This window comes from Rhipicephalus microplus, chromosome 6 (assembly GCF_043290135.1).
Source record: "Rhipicephalus microplus isolate Deutch F79 chromosome 6, USDA_Rmic, whole genome shotgun sequence".
Taxonomy (NCBI): Eukaryota; Metazoa; Arthropoda; class Arachnida; order Ixodida; family Ixodidae; genus Rhipicephalus; species Rhipicephalus microplus.
The window spans coordinates 12,040,505-12,059,327 of NC_134705.1; the positions used below are offsets into that span (position 1 = coordinate 12,040,505).

General features: G+C 44.9%; 1 protein-coding gene across 2 annotated transcripts in view; it reads left to right on the forward strand.

The window, feature by feature from the left end:
- The window catches only part of LOC119168732 (uncharacterized), a 92,077-nt gene extending 86,334 nt beyond the window's left edge, over positions 1-5,743 (forward strand). For both annotated transcript variants that reach the window (XM_075865269.1, XM_075865270.1), the window contains exon 2: positions 4,000-5,743. In XM_075865269.1, coding sequence (XP_075721384.1) covers positions 4,000-4,353 — 354 coding nt within the window. In that variant the 3' untranslated portion in view covers positions 4,354-5,743. The remainder of the gene's footprint in view (positions 1-3,999) is intronic.
- Positions 5,744-18,823: the final 13,080 nt, after the last annotated feature.

An 18,823-nucleotide genomic window follows, 5' to 3' on the forward strand; every position in this document is an offset into this window, starting at 1 on the left:
CACATGACTGCGAGGCACTCTTTCTCCGTAGTGGAATAATTCGCCTCGGCACGGGATAGAGAGCGGCTGGCGTAGGCTATCACTCTTTCGATGTCCTCTTGACGCTGAACGAGTACTGCACCGCGCCCAATGGTACTAGCGTCGGTATGGACCTCCGTCTCAGCATCATCGTGGAAATGAGCGAGAACGGGCGCTGATTGCATGTGCTGTCGCAGCTCATCAAAAGCTGCTTGTTGCTCGTTCTCCCAGACAAATGGCGTGTCGTCCCTTGTGAGATGAGTCAGAGGTTCTGCTATCTGTGAAAAGCCATGAATGAATGGGGCGGCGTACAACGCCACGGTGGAGGGTGTCCAGCGCGTCCCAATGCGCGGGTCGTCGTGCGACGAGCGGGACGGCATAGAAAACCCTGGCCGACGCTACCGCGTTGAAGAAACGCAGCGCGATGTCCGGGGAGCAGCCCCTGCCATTGGCAAGGATGCGGGAGGCCATGCCGCCAATCCTCCGTGTGTCGCTGCGGATGGACGCCAGTGCGGGCCTCCAGTTAAGCCGGTGGTCGATTGTGAGACCAAGATAGCGCACTTTGCGCTTCCACGGGAGTCGGTGGCCGCGAAGGACGAGCTGCGCACCGACGAAGATACCCGTGCGCTCCGGGTGGACGTGCATCGCCTCCGTCTTGGCGGCTGAGAGCTGGAGACCGATGCCTGTGACGAAACCGTCCACTGCGTCAATGGCAGCTTGGAGTCCCTCGCGGACTTGTTGACCACGAAGGGTAGGGCCACTGGAGAAGAGCGCGATGTCGTCGGCGTAAACCGCAGCGCGCACTTCGTAAGCAGTGGCTCGCGGGATGTGGTCGATGAGGCGTGCGAGAGCTGCATTGAACAGAAAAGGACTCAACACACTGTCCTGCGGCACACCCGCTGACACCACCCGAGGACTGCTGAGTTCGCCGGCGACGCGCACACGAAAAGATCGGCCACTGAGGAAAGCCTCGACGTATTGGAGCATGTTCCCGCACACACGCATCTCACGAAGGGCGTGGAGGATGGTGTTATGTGGGAGCGAGTCAAACGCGCTCTTGACGTCGAAAAGCACGAGGTATCCCGCCTCCCCACGGTGCTTGGCTTCCTCAAGAAGGCTCACGACGTCCGAGATCGAGTCCGCTGTCGCTCGATGTGCTCTGAAACCGGACTGTTCAGCCGCGAGGAAATCAAGAGCAGAAGCGATCCATTGAAGGCGCCGGAGCGCCATAGCTTCGAATGTTTTCCCCACGGCCGAAGTGAGCGAAACCGGTCGGTAGGATGAAGGCTCGGACTCCGGCTTCCCTTTCTTGTGGATGGGAATTACTAAGGATTCTCCCCACGAGGCTGGTAGCGCCCCCGTGCGCCAGATGACGTTGTAAGAGTCAAGCACATTCCGAAACTGGGTGGCATCCAAGTTTCGGAGCATCTGATACGTGACGCCATCACCCCCCGGCGCCGAGCGGCGCCCCCGAGAGTCGAGGACATCGCGAAGCTCCCGGGTGCGTAAGTCGGCTGTGCACAGCTCGCCGATCGCTTCTACAATAGCTGGTGTGGGGAAGAAGCGAAAGGGTGTAAAGAGTTCGGGCCGTGCATGTGGCGGCAGCTCGGGCACGGTAGCAGCTGCACTGGCAGTGGGCGCACTCGCGAAAGTGTCAGCCAACAATTCGGCAAGTTGCGCGGTGCCGATTCCAAGTGTAACCGCGATGGAGAGCTCCGGATGCCGAGGCACACGGGGGCGGAGGAGGGCTCGGAACACGCGCCAGGCACGCCGTTGGTAGCGCGGGTCGTCGAAAGTGCGGCAGAGGCCGGACCAGCTGCGATCCCGTTGTTTATGGGCGTGGCGTCGACAGACCGCGTCGATGCGGTTGTAAACAGTCCAGTCCTCTGCCTTGTCCGAACGTTCCGCTTTGCGCTGCGCCCGGCGGCGAGCTGCGCGTAGGTTAAGGAACTTAATGTCGGGCACGGGCGTGCCCGTCGGCACTCGACACACCGTCGTGGCGGCACTCGCGCACTGCACAATGTGTTGGAGAAAGTTGCCCGCGACTGGCACTTCAGCACACAGTTCGCGGAAACGGGGCCAGTTCACAACACTGTACACATTGGTGCGCGGGGCGCCGGTATAAAAGGGCTCCAAGAGGATCGGATAGTGATCCGAGCCCTCAGTGTCTGGCGCGTGACGCCACGAATAGTAGCAGTCGTCCGTGACAGGGGTGAGGTCAAGCGCACTGCGCTTAGCACCGGGACGCACGAATGTGTGGTTGCCATCGTTGAGGATGTGTAGGTCAGCGCGCAGGGCGGCATCCATTAAAGCGCGGCCACTGGCGTTTACGCTCGCGCACCCCCACGCCGTGTGATGGGAGTTGAAATCCCCACACAACACAGCAGCACTTCCGAGGCGATCGGCGAGCTGCACAATGAAGTCGGCGTCCCACTCGGTCGACGAGTGAACATAGACGCTCGCGACACATGTGTCTGTCGTGCCAACACGCACCCGCACTGCCACACACACGACGCCCGCACCGACGATGTCCGATACGTCGTGATGCACTTGGGGAAGGCGCGCGCGCACGTAGAGAGAAGCCCTTGCCAGGCCCTGTGGGTGCGCCGGGTTGTTGCAATGCGTGCTTAGGCACGCGCTGTTCCTGCAGCTCGTGGCCCTGTGGTAAGCCACATACCCTGGTAGGTTGAGGGCCCCATCATGAACTCGCGTCTCTTGCAGTGCCAGGACGTCGAGGTCGCGCTGGGGCAGTGAGCGGGCGAGCTCAGGGATACGGCAGCGGAGGGAACGCACGTTCCACTGGAAAATCCGCGGCCGCGGCTTCTTCGACGCACTATCCATGGTGTGTCAGATCGTGATGTGCGCGCAAAGCTGCGAGGCCAGTAGTCGCGCGTCGTCGTGCTGCACACCGTAGTCTCCAGGAGTGCGCGAAGGGCCGCGGCCAGTGCCGTCATCACTGTATCCCTTGCGTCCTTTTGGGGAGGGGGGGGGGGACGTGTAAGCTGTGTGACCGCTGGTGCCGGTGCCGTGGTGGCATTGCCCTTCAGGGCATCGCGGAAAGAGCAGCCAGAGTGTGTGGCTGCCGTTGTTGTCGCTGAAGCCTCCCGCTGAAGCGAAGCTTTTGCTTGCTGGATGGCTTCGCGGCGCGTCAGTTTTCCGCCAGAGGAGGCGAGGAGAAAGGCGGCCTTTCGCTGCAGCTGCCATGACTCGATTGATTTGTGGGGTTTAACGTCCCAAAACCACTATTTGATTATGAGAGACGCCGTAGTGGAGGGCTCCGGAAATTTTGACCACCTGGGGTTCTTTAACGTGCACCCAAATCGGCTGCCATGACTCGCACCGAGGTTCGTTTGCGGGGTGGGATCCCTTGCAGTTAATGCAGCGGGGTCTTTCTGAGGCGCAGGGACCCTCCGCGTGGTTCCCGCCGCAGCGGAGGCAGTGCCTGTCGCGCGAGCACGTTGCTGTGGCGTGTCCAAACACACCGCAACGCGCACACTGCAGTGGACGCGGGAGGCGCGCCCGAACCGGCCTCCGTTGTTTGAAGAGCGAGAGCTCAGCTGGCATCACGGTTCCCTCAAAAGTAATAACCAACGTGGAGCCGCGCCGCGCACACGAAAGAGTCTTTACCGCTGAGGAAATGTTCACGGCAATGATGTCGAGGGGGATGTTTTGATCCACCCCAAACTGCACAAATGCCTTTTGGCGAATACTCAAGTGCCCGACTTGTAAAATGAGCGGCGCTGCAATTTTTTTACGTCTACTTTCTCACCTAGTTTAGGAGTATAAAAAAAAGTCGCATATTACCAACATTTATTGTGGGAGTGCTTTTGAAATCTCTTCGCTGTTGAGAGAGAGCGAACACCTTGTACTCAATGAATGTTCATCGTAGACGTTATATTTCTTCATTGCTATGAAAACTTCATTCTTCAGGGCTTCAGTTATGAAGGGGTTCAACTGTAAATGTGCTCCTCTGTGTTCCAGCTGCCGGGGTGCCTGCTACGTGTAGCCATCAAGCAAGCAAGCAAGGACCTTGAGGCAAGCCACAATGGAGCATTACAGCAGCAGCACCAGAGAGAAAAGGACCACAAGAAGCTTCGATTCCAGCGCGGTGATCAGTCAGAAGGGCTGGCACAGTATTGGAATAATGTAACTAATTTCCCAGCTCTTTCCACAGACCCTATGCTTGTTGCAGCCCCTGCATCTCTATGCAAGGAAATGTGGTCGGACGTTGCACGGAAATCTGATTCTGCTACCATACAATGTCACAGTGCGATGTCAGTGACACCTAAGTCGCAGAAACAGGCACTGCTCATGGGTACCCTTGACTGCCAATAACTGCCGTGGCAAGCACCAGGGCTCCAGCTGTGACTGTTTTCACTCAAGTAAAACGGCGCTCTGTGCGTACTCTTGCACTTGTCGGTGGTGTGTGGATGCAGCACAAAGTGAAGAAGACTGGGCGTACTGCTGTGCGACTGTGCTCTTCTGCTTTTGAGCAGAGCCCACCTTCTGACTGTGGGTCACCCGACGCCTGCGGCATAACATCCACGGTGAGCCCCCAGTCAGTAGCTGTGGTTCTGCGCAAGGGCAGCAGTGTGGCTGACACCAGCGCTTCCACACCTCGTGGTTATCCCCGTGTAGAAAAGGAGGTTAGAGTCGAAAATAAGAAAGGCCGTACTAACAAAAAACCAGTTTCTCCTGCTCTTGTCAGTGGTGCAAGCGTGCACCACAAAGTGAAGAAGACTGGGTGTACTGCCGTCCCACTGTGCTCTGCTTCTTTTGAGCAGAGCCCACCTTCTGACTGTGGGCCACCCGACGCCTGCAGTGTAACATCCACTGTGAGCCCCCAGTCAGAAGGTGTGGTTCTGCGCAATGGCAGCAGTGCGCCTGACAACAGTAATTCCTCACCTCGTGGTGAAGACCCTGAACAGGAGCAGAAAGCAACATCAGCAAAATTGTCACACAGCCATATTCGCACAGGTGATGGAAATCTTTCTGTAGGGAGCAAATTCAGTACTTATAAGAGTTTAAAGCTAGGTTTAAAGGTCGGGAATGTGAAGGGTTCCATCCGATGCGTATTGAAAGATCAGATAAAAACCCATTGTGTATTAAGAAAGATTTAAACAAAGCAGACATTCCGTATGTTCGAGTTAAGTTTGTCTGTTGCCACGCAGGGTATCCAAATCCGAGGAGACAAAATATTCGGCCCAATCAACACTTCAACGGTACAGGTTGCAATGTTTAACTTAAGCTTGCGCTGCGGGTTAATCTACAGCCCTATTATGAAGTTGTAAATTTAGCGGATGGGCACTACCATAAAATAGGTCCCGAGATTTTTGTATGGTACAATAATCGTGCATTAAGTGCTTCTAAAAAAGACCAACTTCCGGACTTGATTTCTTGTAATGTGAAACCTAAAGACCTAAAGGATGCCATTTTGAGGGAAACGGGAAAACATGTTACTTCTTGTGATATTACAAACTTGAAGCATAGAACAGTTAAAAAAATTCAGGACAATGCTCATCATGGAGCCCTTCTGTTAGAAAAAATCAACGAATTGTTTTTTGAAAACTCTGGGTGGAAAGTTCATATTGAAAATAATACAGAAAATGCATCTCTTGTACGTATTGCTTCAATCAGAGTACATGGTCCAGTTACTAGAAAAATACGCTGAAGTTTTGTTCTTTGATGGTACGTATAAAGTTAATAAAGAAGGGTATATCTTGCATTCGATTCTGTGTGAAGATGGAACAAGCCATGGGAGGCCTGTATGTTATGCATTTGTTCAGCGGGAGACATCAGAAATCTTTCCTAGAGACATTCCTTTGTTTTAATCCTGTCATAGAGGAGAAGTGCAAAATTGTGGTAATGGACAAAGATTTAAATGACTTGATTATAATTAAGCAGCTTTTGCCCAAATGTAGAATCTTGTTGTGTTCGTGGCACGTGTTAAAGTACTTACACACCAAAGTGATGCAGCATAAGTCAAACAGTCTAGATAAGAAGTATGTTAAAGATATAATTACGAAACTGGTTTTTGCACATACAGTAGATATATATCAAGAGCACTTGCAGGACTTGGAAGAAGCACTTGAAGATGACAAAGCCCTCCTGGAGTACTTTTATAAAAAATTGGCGCAGCTGCAAAATAATGTGGGTTCATGCTTATAGTGCAAATGCATGCAGTTTAGGAAATAATGCTAACAATTGAATGAAAAGCCATAATCAAAAGTTAAAAAATTATCTAACACGTGACATGCACTTAGTGGAGGCAGTGAAAGCTCTAATAAGGTGTGTGACTCATGATGCTCTTGCACTCAGCCATATGCAATATAAAGAAATGAGAACTTGCATTAACACCAGTAAGACTGATAACTTTTGCATTGAGGCGTCAGTAAAATGCACCGAATATGCTAGAAAATTGGTATGTAAAGAATATGGGCTGTTTATGAAATATCCAGGAGACTGTGTTGTCTCTGATGGCAAATGCACCGTTTTTGTTGGCAGTAAGCTTTATGAAGTTACTAATAATATAAGCACATGCAAATGCACATTTAACGCGCAGTACCAGCTGACCTGCATGCACATTCTTGCAGCTAGATCAAAAAATAATATGGAACTGTTTGATGAAAGTTGTGTGTCAAAGCGTTGGCTTAAATCTGATTTTGTGCAGACCGACCAGACAGTGTCACCACACAAACTAAGCATCTTACCCACGAGCATGGTAAAAAAGGCACAGCCAAAACTTGATAACTCAGAGGCCAGATATAAATATGCATATGCACGTCTGTTGGAACTTTCAAAGGAAGCTGCTAATGTACTAGCCCAATGTAGCGCAACTGAACTCTGCGAAAAATTGAGCGAGTGTGAGGACTTTTTCCAAAATCTTGTTACTTACCCTAGAAATAAGAAACATGATTCACCACTTCTTAAAATAGCACTAAGTAATGAACAAGTTAGTGGGGAAGGAAAAGGCTTAGAAAAGTCAAAAGTAGTAAGTAATTCGTGGAGTGTAGACCTGAACGACTACCTATTGGCCAAGTCTGTAGATGATGACACTACGAAGAAGGGCTCCACAGAAGATAAATCGGAACTGAAAGAGCAATCTGGTCAAGTTAAATCTGATTCAAAAGGTGAAATTAACTTTACTATAGCCTCGCATTATGATAAGTTATGTCAGGTTCCAGCAAAGACATCGAACACTAGCTCTTCACCTAGTGATTTTGCACAGCAACTGACAGCGCTTAGCATACCTCTAGTTAAATCCGCTTGTGGCCGACCACGTAAGAGATGTGCACATGATACAAAGCGGGGAGAAAAAAGACTACGTTTGCATGTTTTGAAAAACTTTCAATTTAAAGAGAAGGCATCTGTGACAGTCGTTAATAGAGCAGTGGAAGAAATTAGTGACCCCATAGCGGACGCGATTTGTGGTCCAAATAATTGCAACCTGTACAAAATGAGTTCCTCTGATTTAGTGGCCTTACGAGGCACGAGATGGCTGTCAGATGCAATCATAAATGCAGCGCAATTTATTATTTCGCGTCAGTTTCCTGATCTGTACAATTATCAGGAGGTTTTTTTTTTGGCGAGAGCTTGATATTTAAGAAGCAAGACAACTTTATTAAAATTCTGCATATTCCTGGGCATTGCGTTACAGTGACAAATTATGGTGCCGCTACAAACAGTGTTTTTTTTTGTATGATTCGTTAGACCAGGACATTATGCCAAGTGTAGACACTCAAGTTATGAACATAATGAGTCTAGCTTCTAACATTCTTACCATTCACGCTAAGGCAGTACAGCGTCAAGAGAACTTTTATGACTGTGGCGTTTTTGCCATTGCTAATGCATTCCCCATTGCATCTGGCGTCGACCCGTGCACCGTTGCTTCTGATAAGACCTTAATGCGCAGGCATTTAATATCATGTGTTGCAGACAATGAGATGGTGCATTTTCCTATTGCTACAATGCAAGTGCCAAGGGTAAAACCAAAATCAAGTTAATATTTCATGTTTAAACCATTAAAAAATCAGCCTTAAATTGAAACCATTTAGTTCTATAGCTGCTGATTTGAGACATTTCTATAGATTTCAAAACTAGGTTATTAATTTACTCTGTCATTATCCTTAGCATTCTTAGTTCTTCTGCCCCACAAAGAATTTTAAAATGACATTCTTTGGTCCGTGTTATTCAGTGAGGTAACTTTCTGCAGGCGTTATTTATCCAGAAAATAATGCAAACCATTATACTATATGCACCTTGCTTTTAAAAACTAAGTGGTTTGAGGAAAAGTGAATAAATTTTGATGCCTATCGGTCAATAAAATGAACTGTGTATATAATGCAGGCCAGAAAGTTATTATTTTTGCGGTATATTTTAGGGACCATTAGCATCCAGCATGTTGCAACCTTTTTAGATGTTTAAGTATACATGTATGAAACCTTTTAAAAAGGCCCTAAAAGCATACTGTTTGCGCACTGTTTGTTCCGTTCTAAGAAAATGCCTTGTTTAAAAAGAAGTTATATATTAAGTGGTCAGCATGCTACAACTGGTATTTAAACAACTTTCCAAGTAGGTCTTCTTGACATTTTGTCCCTTAGGTGCCGTGAAATACAGTAGTAGCAGGCGTGGTAGAAGGAAAGTTCAGCTATTATGAGCAGACACCAGTCGGTAGCTTCGGAGAAGCTTCTGTGGCACAGGTAGGTAATTTGAGAGAACTTTCACTGCTGCCCTCCCCCCCCCTCGTTTTTAGGGATGATTGAAGCTAGCCATGAGTCTTGTCGGCGGCTCTTAGTTCAAATAATGAAATAGAAAGAACCAAGCAGCATTTCATACCAGATTTTGGCGCACGTTAAAGAACCCCAGGTGGTAGAAATTTCCGGAGCCCTCCACTACGGCGCCTCTCATCATCATATGCTGGTTTTCAGACGTTAAACCTTAAATATAAAAAAATAAGCATTTCATACCAGATTTTAATGCACTGAAATCATCTTTTCTACTGTGGACAGTTTCAGTAATTACTTTTTCTGGGACTCGACTATGTCATTTTGTGGAGTTACAGAGTTCGCAGAATATTGCATGGGTGCCTCGAGCCTATTCATACATTTACTTCTTTCTTGGTGAACTAAGCCCTGTAGATAATACTGAAGTTTAGGCATTCTTAAACTTTCACTCATCATTGGAACGGGAGAAATTTTTCGCCTTTAGCGTCCCTTTCCGATGAAGAAGATTTGTTCCTTTGTGATTGAATGCCTGACTTCATTTTCTAAGCTGTGCTATGTGGAAACACATACTTCGGCAAAATGAAAGCTAATGTGGGCAGCTGGTGAAATTTTACTTTTCTAACTGTAAATAAGTTTTATGTGATTGTATTACAATGTAAGATGTTCTTAATGCATTAACAAATAGTTCATATTCTGAACATTCCCTAGAAAACAGCATCATTTCTAGCGAAAGTCTTAATGTTTGCTATGGCAAAGTTTGATTCTATTAGGCTGGCTGTAGTTTTAGGCAGCAGTTCAGCATGACCTGTATTAGTTTCATACTGTCTAAGTCTCTGGGCGGAGCCTGACCTCTACAGAGCGCATTCTCGGGATGGCGGATACAGAAACGTTCCATGATGTGAAGTTCTACAAAGCTGCTTCATATCATGGTACAGGCAGTTATGCCCGCGGACCAACAGGCATATAGTGATGGTTCATATTAGTAACAACCATACTTTTGCTGCTGTTATCGGCCAGTGGTTTTTACACATCACCTGATTTTAAGTCAATGCATATACTTAGACATTGTGATGTGCGTGTAACATCAGTGCAGTGCTCATGTTGGTTACGATTCACGAGACCATAACAAGGACGTGCTGCCAGCCATCATGTCCTGGTCCTGACCTGCCTTTGGGAGGCTGACTCGGCCATCTAGGTTGGCGAGCGGGTTCCTGCTTCTGGTCGCCAGCTACAATGGTGCAGTGACCAGCCACCATGGTGCATGCATGGCTAGATCTGTCTGATATAAAGTGTTAATGCAGGCTTGTTAATACGTCGTGAACTTGCTATAAACATGCAGCACTACAACTCGACAAAGAAAAAAGAATCAGAAGCTGCAAGGGATATTTCGTCTCTTGCAGCTCTATCAGATGTTCTGATCCCTCTGCTCACATTTGGAGATTGTTTTCACACTATGACTGAAGCGCTTCTGTCCATGACTTATGGGTGAACTGGGCTTCTCATCTGCTTCAGCCAACAAATACACCTGCAAAGAGTGAGTCTGCCGCTGTAGAAGACACCAGCATTGGAACTACTAGCGACTGTTTTTGTTTCAAATGTTCAGCAGAACTTCATTTAATTACGAAGGTTTGCTTGTCTTAGTAGTTTGGTAATGGGTGCAGTTTCAGTGTGGTTGTGTTGCTTTTATTTAAAATTACTTTCGTTTTAAATGTTTGACATTTCTGTGTGAAAAACTGGCTCATTCTTTCCTGAAATGAGACCCTGCCTCAGTAAAACAATCCTGCATCGCAGACATGATGGTTGAATTGCTGCGGCTGCTTCAATGCTGCCCAAGGATGTAGTGTTGATGTTTGAAAGCAGCAGCCATAGGCCGGTAGAAAAAGTGGAACTTATTTAAACCCACTCAAGAAATATGTTTCATCATGGAAACTCACTCGGACTCAAATTCACTGAAATTTAGCTCAACAGAACTAATTAGGACTCGCTAAACTGTTTGTCAACCACTCTAACTCAGGCTCAAACTTACCAACATATTACTCAGTTCGGCACGCTCAGACTCGCGATTTGACCTGTGTCTGAGTTAGCAAACAGCTGTCACTAGTCGCAATCCAATAAGAATATTTTTATGAAATATGCAGCTCACATCAGACATTTTTGCCATGAATGTCCCATGAGCGAGTTTGTGAAGGGACGTCTTGGCGACCCCCTTATCTCCTAACTTGCGCCTCTTTTCAATACCCGCATGAACGGTTGTGTGTTGACGTATGCTTGAACAGACTTCATTACCAATCTAAGCAAATATGACGTCGATAGTTATGCTGATAGGCGGCTATATAGGAACATAGGTTAGAAAAAAAAGGTGGTGCTCACTAAGGCTCACCTAAGAAATACACGTTGAGCTTAGGGCTCACCATCTCAGACTCGCAAATATTTTACTCACTCGGATTCAAGCTCATTAAAATTTTCATTAGCCAGACTCACTCTAACTCAAACTCAAGTAATATTACTCAGCTGTACTCACTCAAACTCAGGACACGATTATAGTCCAAGTGAGCCTGGCCCCAGTAACGTCCAACGTGCCATGCTCGAATCAGCCAATCGCTGATACAATGGCTGTGATGAGTAATTTTTGAGCTTGTAGCACAATATGTCGAATGAAAGGAAAGCAATTTTCAGGTGAATTTGAACATTTATTGAGAAATTCTGGCCTCGTGCTGCGCAACAATATTTGGCTAACGTGTTCTCAGGAGTCTTGACTACCGATTGGCTGCGTTTTCCAACCATATTCAATAAGTGTTGCAGTGCACCTTAAACTTTGAAGAGGTTTTGTGGCAGTGCGAATTCCCTTGGGTAGGTGCTTCCACGGCATAGCATTCTATGCTGCAGTGAAATTACCTTTACAGGAAGTTATGTGCAGATCAGTGTTATTTATTTGTTCATTGCAAATACTTCAAAATTTTCAATAATTTAAAATCGAGTCGAAGCGAGTTTGAATACAGTACTGTTCCTTCAAATATTTGAAGCATTCGAATATTTGCACAAGCCTGCTTTTTTAGTTAATATATTTGTCTGTTTTGCTCTCTCTACGCAATTGGTTTCTCCCCTTCATTTTTTTTCCTCCTCTTTCTAATGGTTCTCCCATCTTTTTGACTCACTCCTTTGCATCCTCCCTTGCCTTTCCTACCCCCTATACTATTTAGGGCTGTGATTTCTTCTGTGACCGTGCGTAAAGAGCTGAAGAGTTATTATGCTCGGCTTTCAATTGTACGTTCGCTGGTTCGAATATTGCCTCGGGTAAGCAAAAAAAAAAAAAACCAAGAAGTATTCTTGTTTTCTTTCCTTCTGCTGCTAAAAAGTGGTTCATTGCAGATGGGGCCCGTCTTCTAAAGCTGCACAGGCTCGGAGGTGCCAGTTAGCTTGCCAGTATCCATTCAAATGTTATGACTGGCAGTGCAAGGACCCAGCCTGCAATAGACGCTCATTGGCGTACCTGCCAAATGTGGTACGCGTCCAGCAGAAACGCAAGAGGTGTCTGGGTACGCTGCAGGGAACGCGCATCAGCATTGCTTGGACAGACAGTTCGCGTTTGAGGAGAAGAGCATGCACGGACCGAGGATATGAAAAGCGCGTCGCGTGTGCACTCAGGGCTCTCTCTGTGGCTTTCGTTACGGCCAGTCCTGTCTCCTGTAAAAGCGCATCTCGACGCCTTCTGTTTGTTACACCTGTAAATATGTAAATAAATCGTGTGTTTCTGTCGTCAAGAAGCCTCTCAAAGGTATCTCTTTTCCCGGCACCTAGGTGAAAGCCTGTGCCCCTAACCTCGGTCACATCAAGGTGTGCTTCCTAAAAGTATCGCTGTTGTATGTATTGTGTGCTCACAATTGACAACAATGAAGGCATGGCTAAACTTGTTGCTGGTTTATCACCAGTCTTCTTGCAATATGTGCCTGTTTCAAATATATGAGGGCTAGGTTTTCTTTTTTTTCATGTCCTAGTTCGTTCGAGATAAAACTACAGCGCATTCAAGACGCTCATGTTTGGAACATTTAAGTAGACTTTCCAGCCGCCCCTTTGCATAGTTGCCACTGCAATTGAGGCATCTGTTTTGGCCTTGTAGCAGCTTTTTTTATGCCCCCACCCCACACATTGAAGACGGCCAAGTCAATTCTGTATGCCACTCACTGTCTGTAGATTGTTGTCTACGCAACCTGCTTCAATATTTCTACACTGTTTTTACACTTTGCTGTCACCAGGGTTGTCACCTTTTCTCAAACAAAAAAGAGGCCCTTCAACGAGGGAAAGAGGGAGGGCCGAGGATACCAGGAGATCAATGTTCAACAATAGACACCATGTCAGGTCTTTGGCATACAGTGCCATTTCAAAATAACATTGCTTTCTTTGAGTCAAATAAACTTGATATAAACGCAAAAATGCCTCGCTGAGCTAACCTACTAGTCAAATCGCTGGCATAAAAATATCCATGGTTAGAATAATGCTTTGTTTTCCTCACTTAAAAAAGAAAAATTGGGGGACCCTTGAGGTTTGCTTTCAAGAATTGAACACGATAACGATACCCTGGCCCTAGTGCGTACTTCAAGCACTTGGTGCATGAAATCTTTTCGAGCTTGGTATGCACTCACTATGTGCTCTGAAGGAAATGTGTGCAGCAAAATGTGTGAATTTTCTTATGACTGGCCACCTTTTAACTATGAAGCCCTTAAGATAATCACATGTTCTGATGCCTGATTACAGTGCACACTTGTATCAAGAAATATTACTGTGATATTACATATTGAATTGTTAAGGTTGTAAACATGACACCTGTGTTTGCAAAGCCTAACGTTATTTTCACTGCATTTTCAAGCAGATGAAGTTATTTTCCTTGAATTTACAAGCATATGTGTGGCTGTGCGGTAGAACGCCTGCTTGCCATGCCAACGGCCTGAACTCAATCCTCCCGCAAACTGGAAAATTTGTTATTACTTATTTTATTTGCACCTTTCTAGGCAAGGGTGCTTGTAGCCCCACCCCGATCAATGACGCCGGACATGTTCAATAAAGTCTTTACTCACTCACTCCTTCTTGATTTTCAGGTTGCTCACAAGGTTCATCACTCACAATCGACACTTACACGATTTTTAGAACTATCGCTTTAAAACTGGCATAAAAGGGTAACAATGTATGACTGATTGAATAAGCTTTTACAGCTTATGCCAAATCACATTGGTGTCATGTTGAAATCCCTATGTACATTGTTAGACTACCAAATGTCATGGCTTTCACTTTTATGGCTGTTTAGTGGTACAGCGATTAACTGGCCAGAAAGTGTAAATAGATCTTTCTTTATTTGGAAACATGCAGAAGTATGATAAAATCAAGCTCCCTTTCCTTGCGTAATTTGAGTTGTATATGTATTTTGAAATGGTGTTTGAAAATCACACCAGCTGTGCCATTGCACCGCTTCGTGGCAAAAGCTTAGTATCGAGCTCTGGAGAATTTCTGCACGTTGCCTGCTGCAGCTCGGACAATTGTTAATCTGGCTTAAAACTATATAGTATATATTTTGCATTCTCACTTTCAATTTTGCTTATTTTGCAGTTTAACTTACCCTTCGTGGGTTCATCGATATTTTTCACATAATAACAGAAATTTGCAGAAGTTCATGCCTAAAAATAGTGTGACACAATCTTCACTAAAATATGGCCATCAATTTATGAGCAAAAAGTGTGACGCATGGGGCTCATCGACCCATGAAGCATCTTTGAATAAGTGGGGCAACACCCGTCACATTGTCTCATAAGGGCACTGTAATTCATACAGCGTCTCATAAGCTGTAATTCTCCTGCCAAATTTCTTGCCCAAAAAGGCCCAATGGAAGCAGTACAGAGGAACACTTTTAAAACTGTGGGAAAAAAATCGCAGTGAACCTTAACTTCAGATGTTCTACGCAATTCTGTGCCTCTGCCTGTGGCATTGAGTCTAGCGGCTCTGTCCCAAGGTCTTCACATACACAAACCCTTTCAGCTTGTGCCTGTCTTGTCGGTAGGTGTAGATAATATTGAAACGCGACGAAGGCAAGGAGAAAACAGCAGGCATAGATGAGTGCACGCATTCATATGAAAAAAAAAGATAAAGGAGAACATTGCTTTTCATTCACATTCAACGAAGCTGTGTTTATGCATGTCTTGTATCTGTAACGGATAAGGGCGAACATTTCAGTTAAGCCTGCATTTTCGCACATAATTAAAATTGTGGTAATGAATCATGGCAAGCTCCTTCGACGTAGTGTCAATGCACTGAATGCTGTAAGTGCATTTATAAATGCTGCATCATATTCGTGAACTCTATTCAGGTGTGACATATTTGCTTTTCTCATATATCTTGCATGATTTGATGATCTTGAATATTCGTGTTCTCTTTGGCTTCCTGACTGTATGAAGCAGCAATTTTGCCATATTTTTCCTTTGGCCCGAAATTTTAGCAACAGTGTCTTAACCAAAGCTTTTGGTCTCATTGCCTCTCCTCATGATGGTAAAAAATTTAAAAGAATGGGCTGTTTTGCGACATCCATCAAACATAAAAAAACAGTTATGCATGTATGCTATGTTGTTAGGCTATGCAAGGAACTGCTTCATCTTTTCATAATTTTATGCTTTACAAATACACGCGTCTTGTATACATGCTTCACAATACAATATGTAATATCGCAGTATTTCATGGTACAAATGTGCATAGCCACTGGCCATCAGAACGTGTGATTATCATAATGACTTCATTGTTTAAAGCCAGCCACAAATAACAAAAAGCACAAATGCTACTAGAGTATTCTCTTAGGACCACGTAGTGGGTGCATATTAAAAACATTTCATGCACATAGTTGCTCGTGTTTTAAAGCATACTACCCGGTACCTGTATTGCGTGGTCTATCCTGTGTCCCATCTCTGTGCTCTTCGAAGTAACTATGTGTATGTATCAACAAGCTCCCTTAGCCACCATTTCGAAATCCATTACACAGACTGCAACTATAAGCGAAACCCTTACTGGCACAAGCTTCTTTAAACATTGATTACATAGTATTAATCTGCAGTATAAACTTTTCAAGTAATGTTATTCTGTAAAAAGTATGCTCTAGGTGGTTGGAGTATGCACTAGGGATCGAATACCACTTTTGTGTTCTACTTCAACATTAAGGGTCCCCTAATTTTTTTCACCAAACAATTGTGAGATTTATATATAGTAATGTTCCACAAGCATGGTTTGTAAGTAATCACCCTTTTGGCCTATGCTGGAAGAGTGGAGGGGGTGCTGTTAGGAGTGGATTTACAGGCTGTTAAGAGTGGATGACAAATTTGACAGATTGTTGTGCAAGTATGCAAGTATTAGGGCATGTCAGTTCAGATTAAATACCTGACAAAAATCACAGGCAGGGGTCCTGATAGATGTGGACTCATGAAAGCATTTCATGCTAGGAAAGAATTAATGTGTCATTGACACATCTGTTGAAACTTGGAAGGTCAGAAAAGTTTTTCAAGCATAGTTATGTGACGTTTCTTGACAGTACATGACTGTGACATCGCACACTTCCACACTGCACATGTGTCTATTTCCTAACATATTTGCTAGCAAAGCCACAACAGGGTGTTTATCAATTTAATTTTTTTCAACTTTAGTGACTTTTCCAGGTTTTTCACATCGATTAAAAGCAAACTCCATGACCATAATGTCTGCTTGGAAAACTGTGCGGTGGAAAGAAAACTTTAGCGGTAAAAAAAAATAAAATATGAGGCACTCATATAAAACAAATGGACACATTTTGCACACACACTCATAATGTTGTGAGTGTATGTGGTAAATATGAAAAAAATGTGTGTATCTGGTCAAAATAAAACCTGTGACCCAGGAACTGAGGAAGTTGTTTGTTTGATTTTTGGAACAACCAGGACACAACCACACAAATAAAATCAACTGCAGCTGCAAGTTTGAAGGAGCCTGCGATAGTCCAACAGTGCAGCCAATGCTGCTAGGAAACGTAGAGGTGACGCCATCTCGCGGCATTCATATAAAACAAGGATGCAGCAACCCGGCCAGTTGGCTTACTGGAGCACATTCTAGTTCATTATAATGGCTATAGCCTGCAGGCCATTTATGATTGGATTAGATTACCTTGACCTAGACTGCTGTATTTACTAATGATTTGCATACCCATCTAATTTGTACACGTCTAAAATATACTTTTCAGCAAAAAGAAGTGCTTGCGTATTTTATGCAACCTTTTCTTGACAACAACTAACAACAACGTAGCAAGAACGAAACCATGCAGCAAGATTTACTTTATCCTTTCTTTCACTCGCTTTTTTTTACACAATGCCCACATGCTTGTTGGTGTTTTATTTCTCGGGGTTCTGACACGTGGGGCACAATGAAAGTCCTCAGACACCTGCAATAAAAGCTGGGGTAGCGTTTGAAGCGCTGATGTTTGAATATGGGGTGGAAAAAAGGAATCTGTCAGGCCGCAACAGCTTCCCCGATTTCCTAGGTAAATAAAAGATGCAGAATTGTAAGTTAGGCAAATTGGTGAATGTTCACTGTAGAATATTTTACAAAGGAACGGGTTAGAAGCAGTTGGAGAGGGTTACAGCGCTGATTTCACAACTGAAATTTATTTGGAAAAGAAAAGAACATATGTAGGAAATATTGACTCATCAAAACTGTGCACATGTACGCATGTGTTAAAACACACAATGATTCATGTCTTCTCTAAGAACTTATGCTCTTCATCTAGAAGAGTGCTACATAGAATACTTATGCACTTGTTGTTAGATCTAATGAAAAATGCTTTGGCTATTTCACACATGCGCTAATCAACATGCCAATATTTGATATTTGTTTTCTACAAGTGGGGCACACACAGGGCTGGGCAGATTCGCATTAGTATTTAAGAGGTACTTTTGAGTGTCTGTATTGCTGTATCGAGGCACTTTTTAAAAATGTATTTGTATCTCAGTAGTGAAATACTTTTACGGTGTATTGCATGTATCGCGATACTCTCCAGGACACGGGTATCCTGTTACTTTTTTTTTTCGTAAATGAGCTGAGACGTGTTGACAATGGGGAAAAACAATTTATGCTGTGACCTTGGCAGTCCACGGCAAGATGTGCACCCACCATTTCTACATTTCTGCTGAGGGCTAAACTGACTCCTACCTTCTTGAAAGCGAGCTAGTTGCTTTGCTACCCGCATCCCATTGTGCTCCTTCATGCAGAACTAGAATGTGTTTGAATGATGGCCTGCTTCAGCATGCCAACAATGTTATACTGCCATATTGAATTCCAGCGCAGATATTTTCATTGTGAGGACCATTGTATACTGCACAATGGGCACCATTTTTAAAATGTATTTCCTCATGCCAATTTTTTTTTATTCAGATACCCTAAAGGCCCCGAAGGGCATTACATAGGGGGGGGGGGGGGGGGAAGAGAACAATGTGTTGAGTACATTTCAATTCAAGAGCAAACACAGTCAAGAGCGGTCATGTAACAAAAAACGGTAGAAAAGCAAACAAACAAACAAAAATAAATGGAAAAGAAATACAAAGCAAGCACACATAGTACATGGTTCATGGCTCTGATAATAAAAATCGCTTCAAGTGGCTTACAAACAAATCGTGATTATAAATTGTGGCAATATCTTCTGGTAATCGATTCCAATGAAAGATGGCCAAGAACAACGCGTGGATTGACGAAGAAGATTAGTACGGGCAAACAAAGGGAGGACTTTGAAAGGGTGATCTAGACGCGGACAAATGCGATGGGCAGGTTTGATACGCGATGCAGCAAATGACGGCGCACTATGATAGAGCCGGTGGAAGTGACATAGTAATGCTAGTATTCTTCGTTTTTCCAGGGAGGGCAGCTGTAAAGATTCTTTAATGGCAGTTATGCTAGATGTGCGGGAATAGTTCTTAGTAATAAGACGTGCTGCTTTATTTTGCAAGGCCTCCAGTCTGTTTGTTAAGTATGCCTGGTTTGGGTTCCAAATCATAGACGCGTAGTCAAGTTTGGATCGAACCAATGAAGTATAA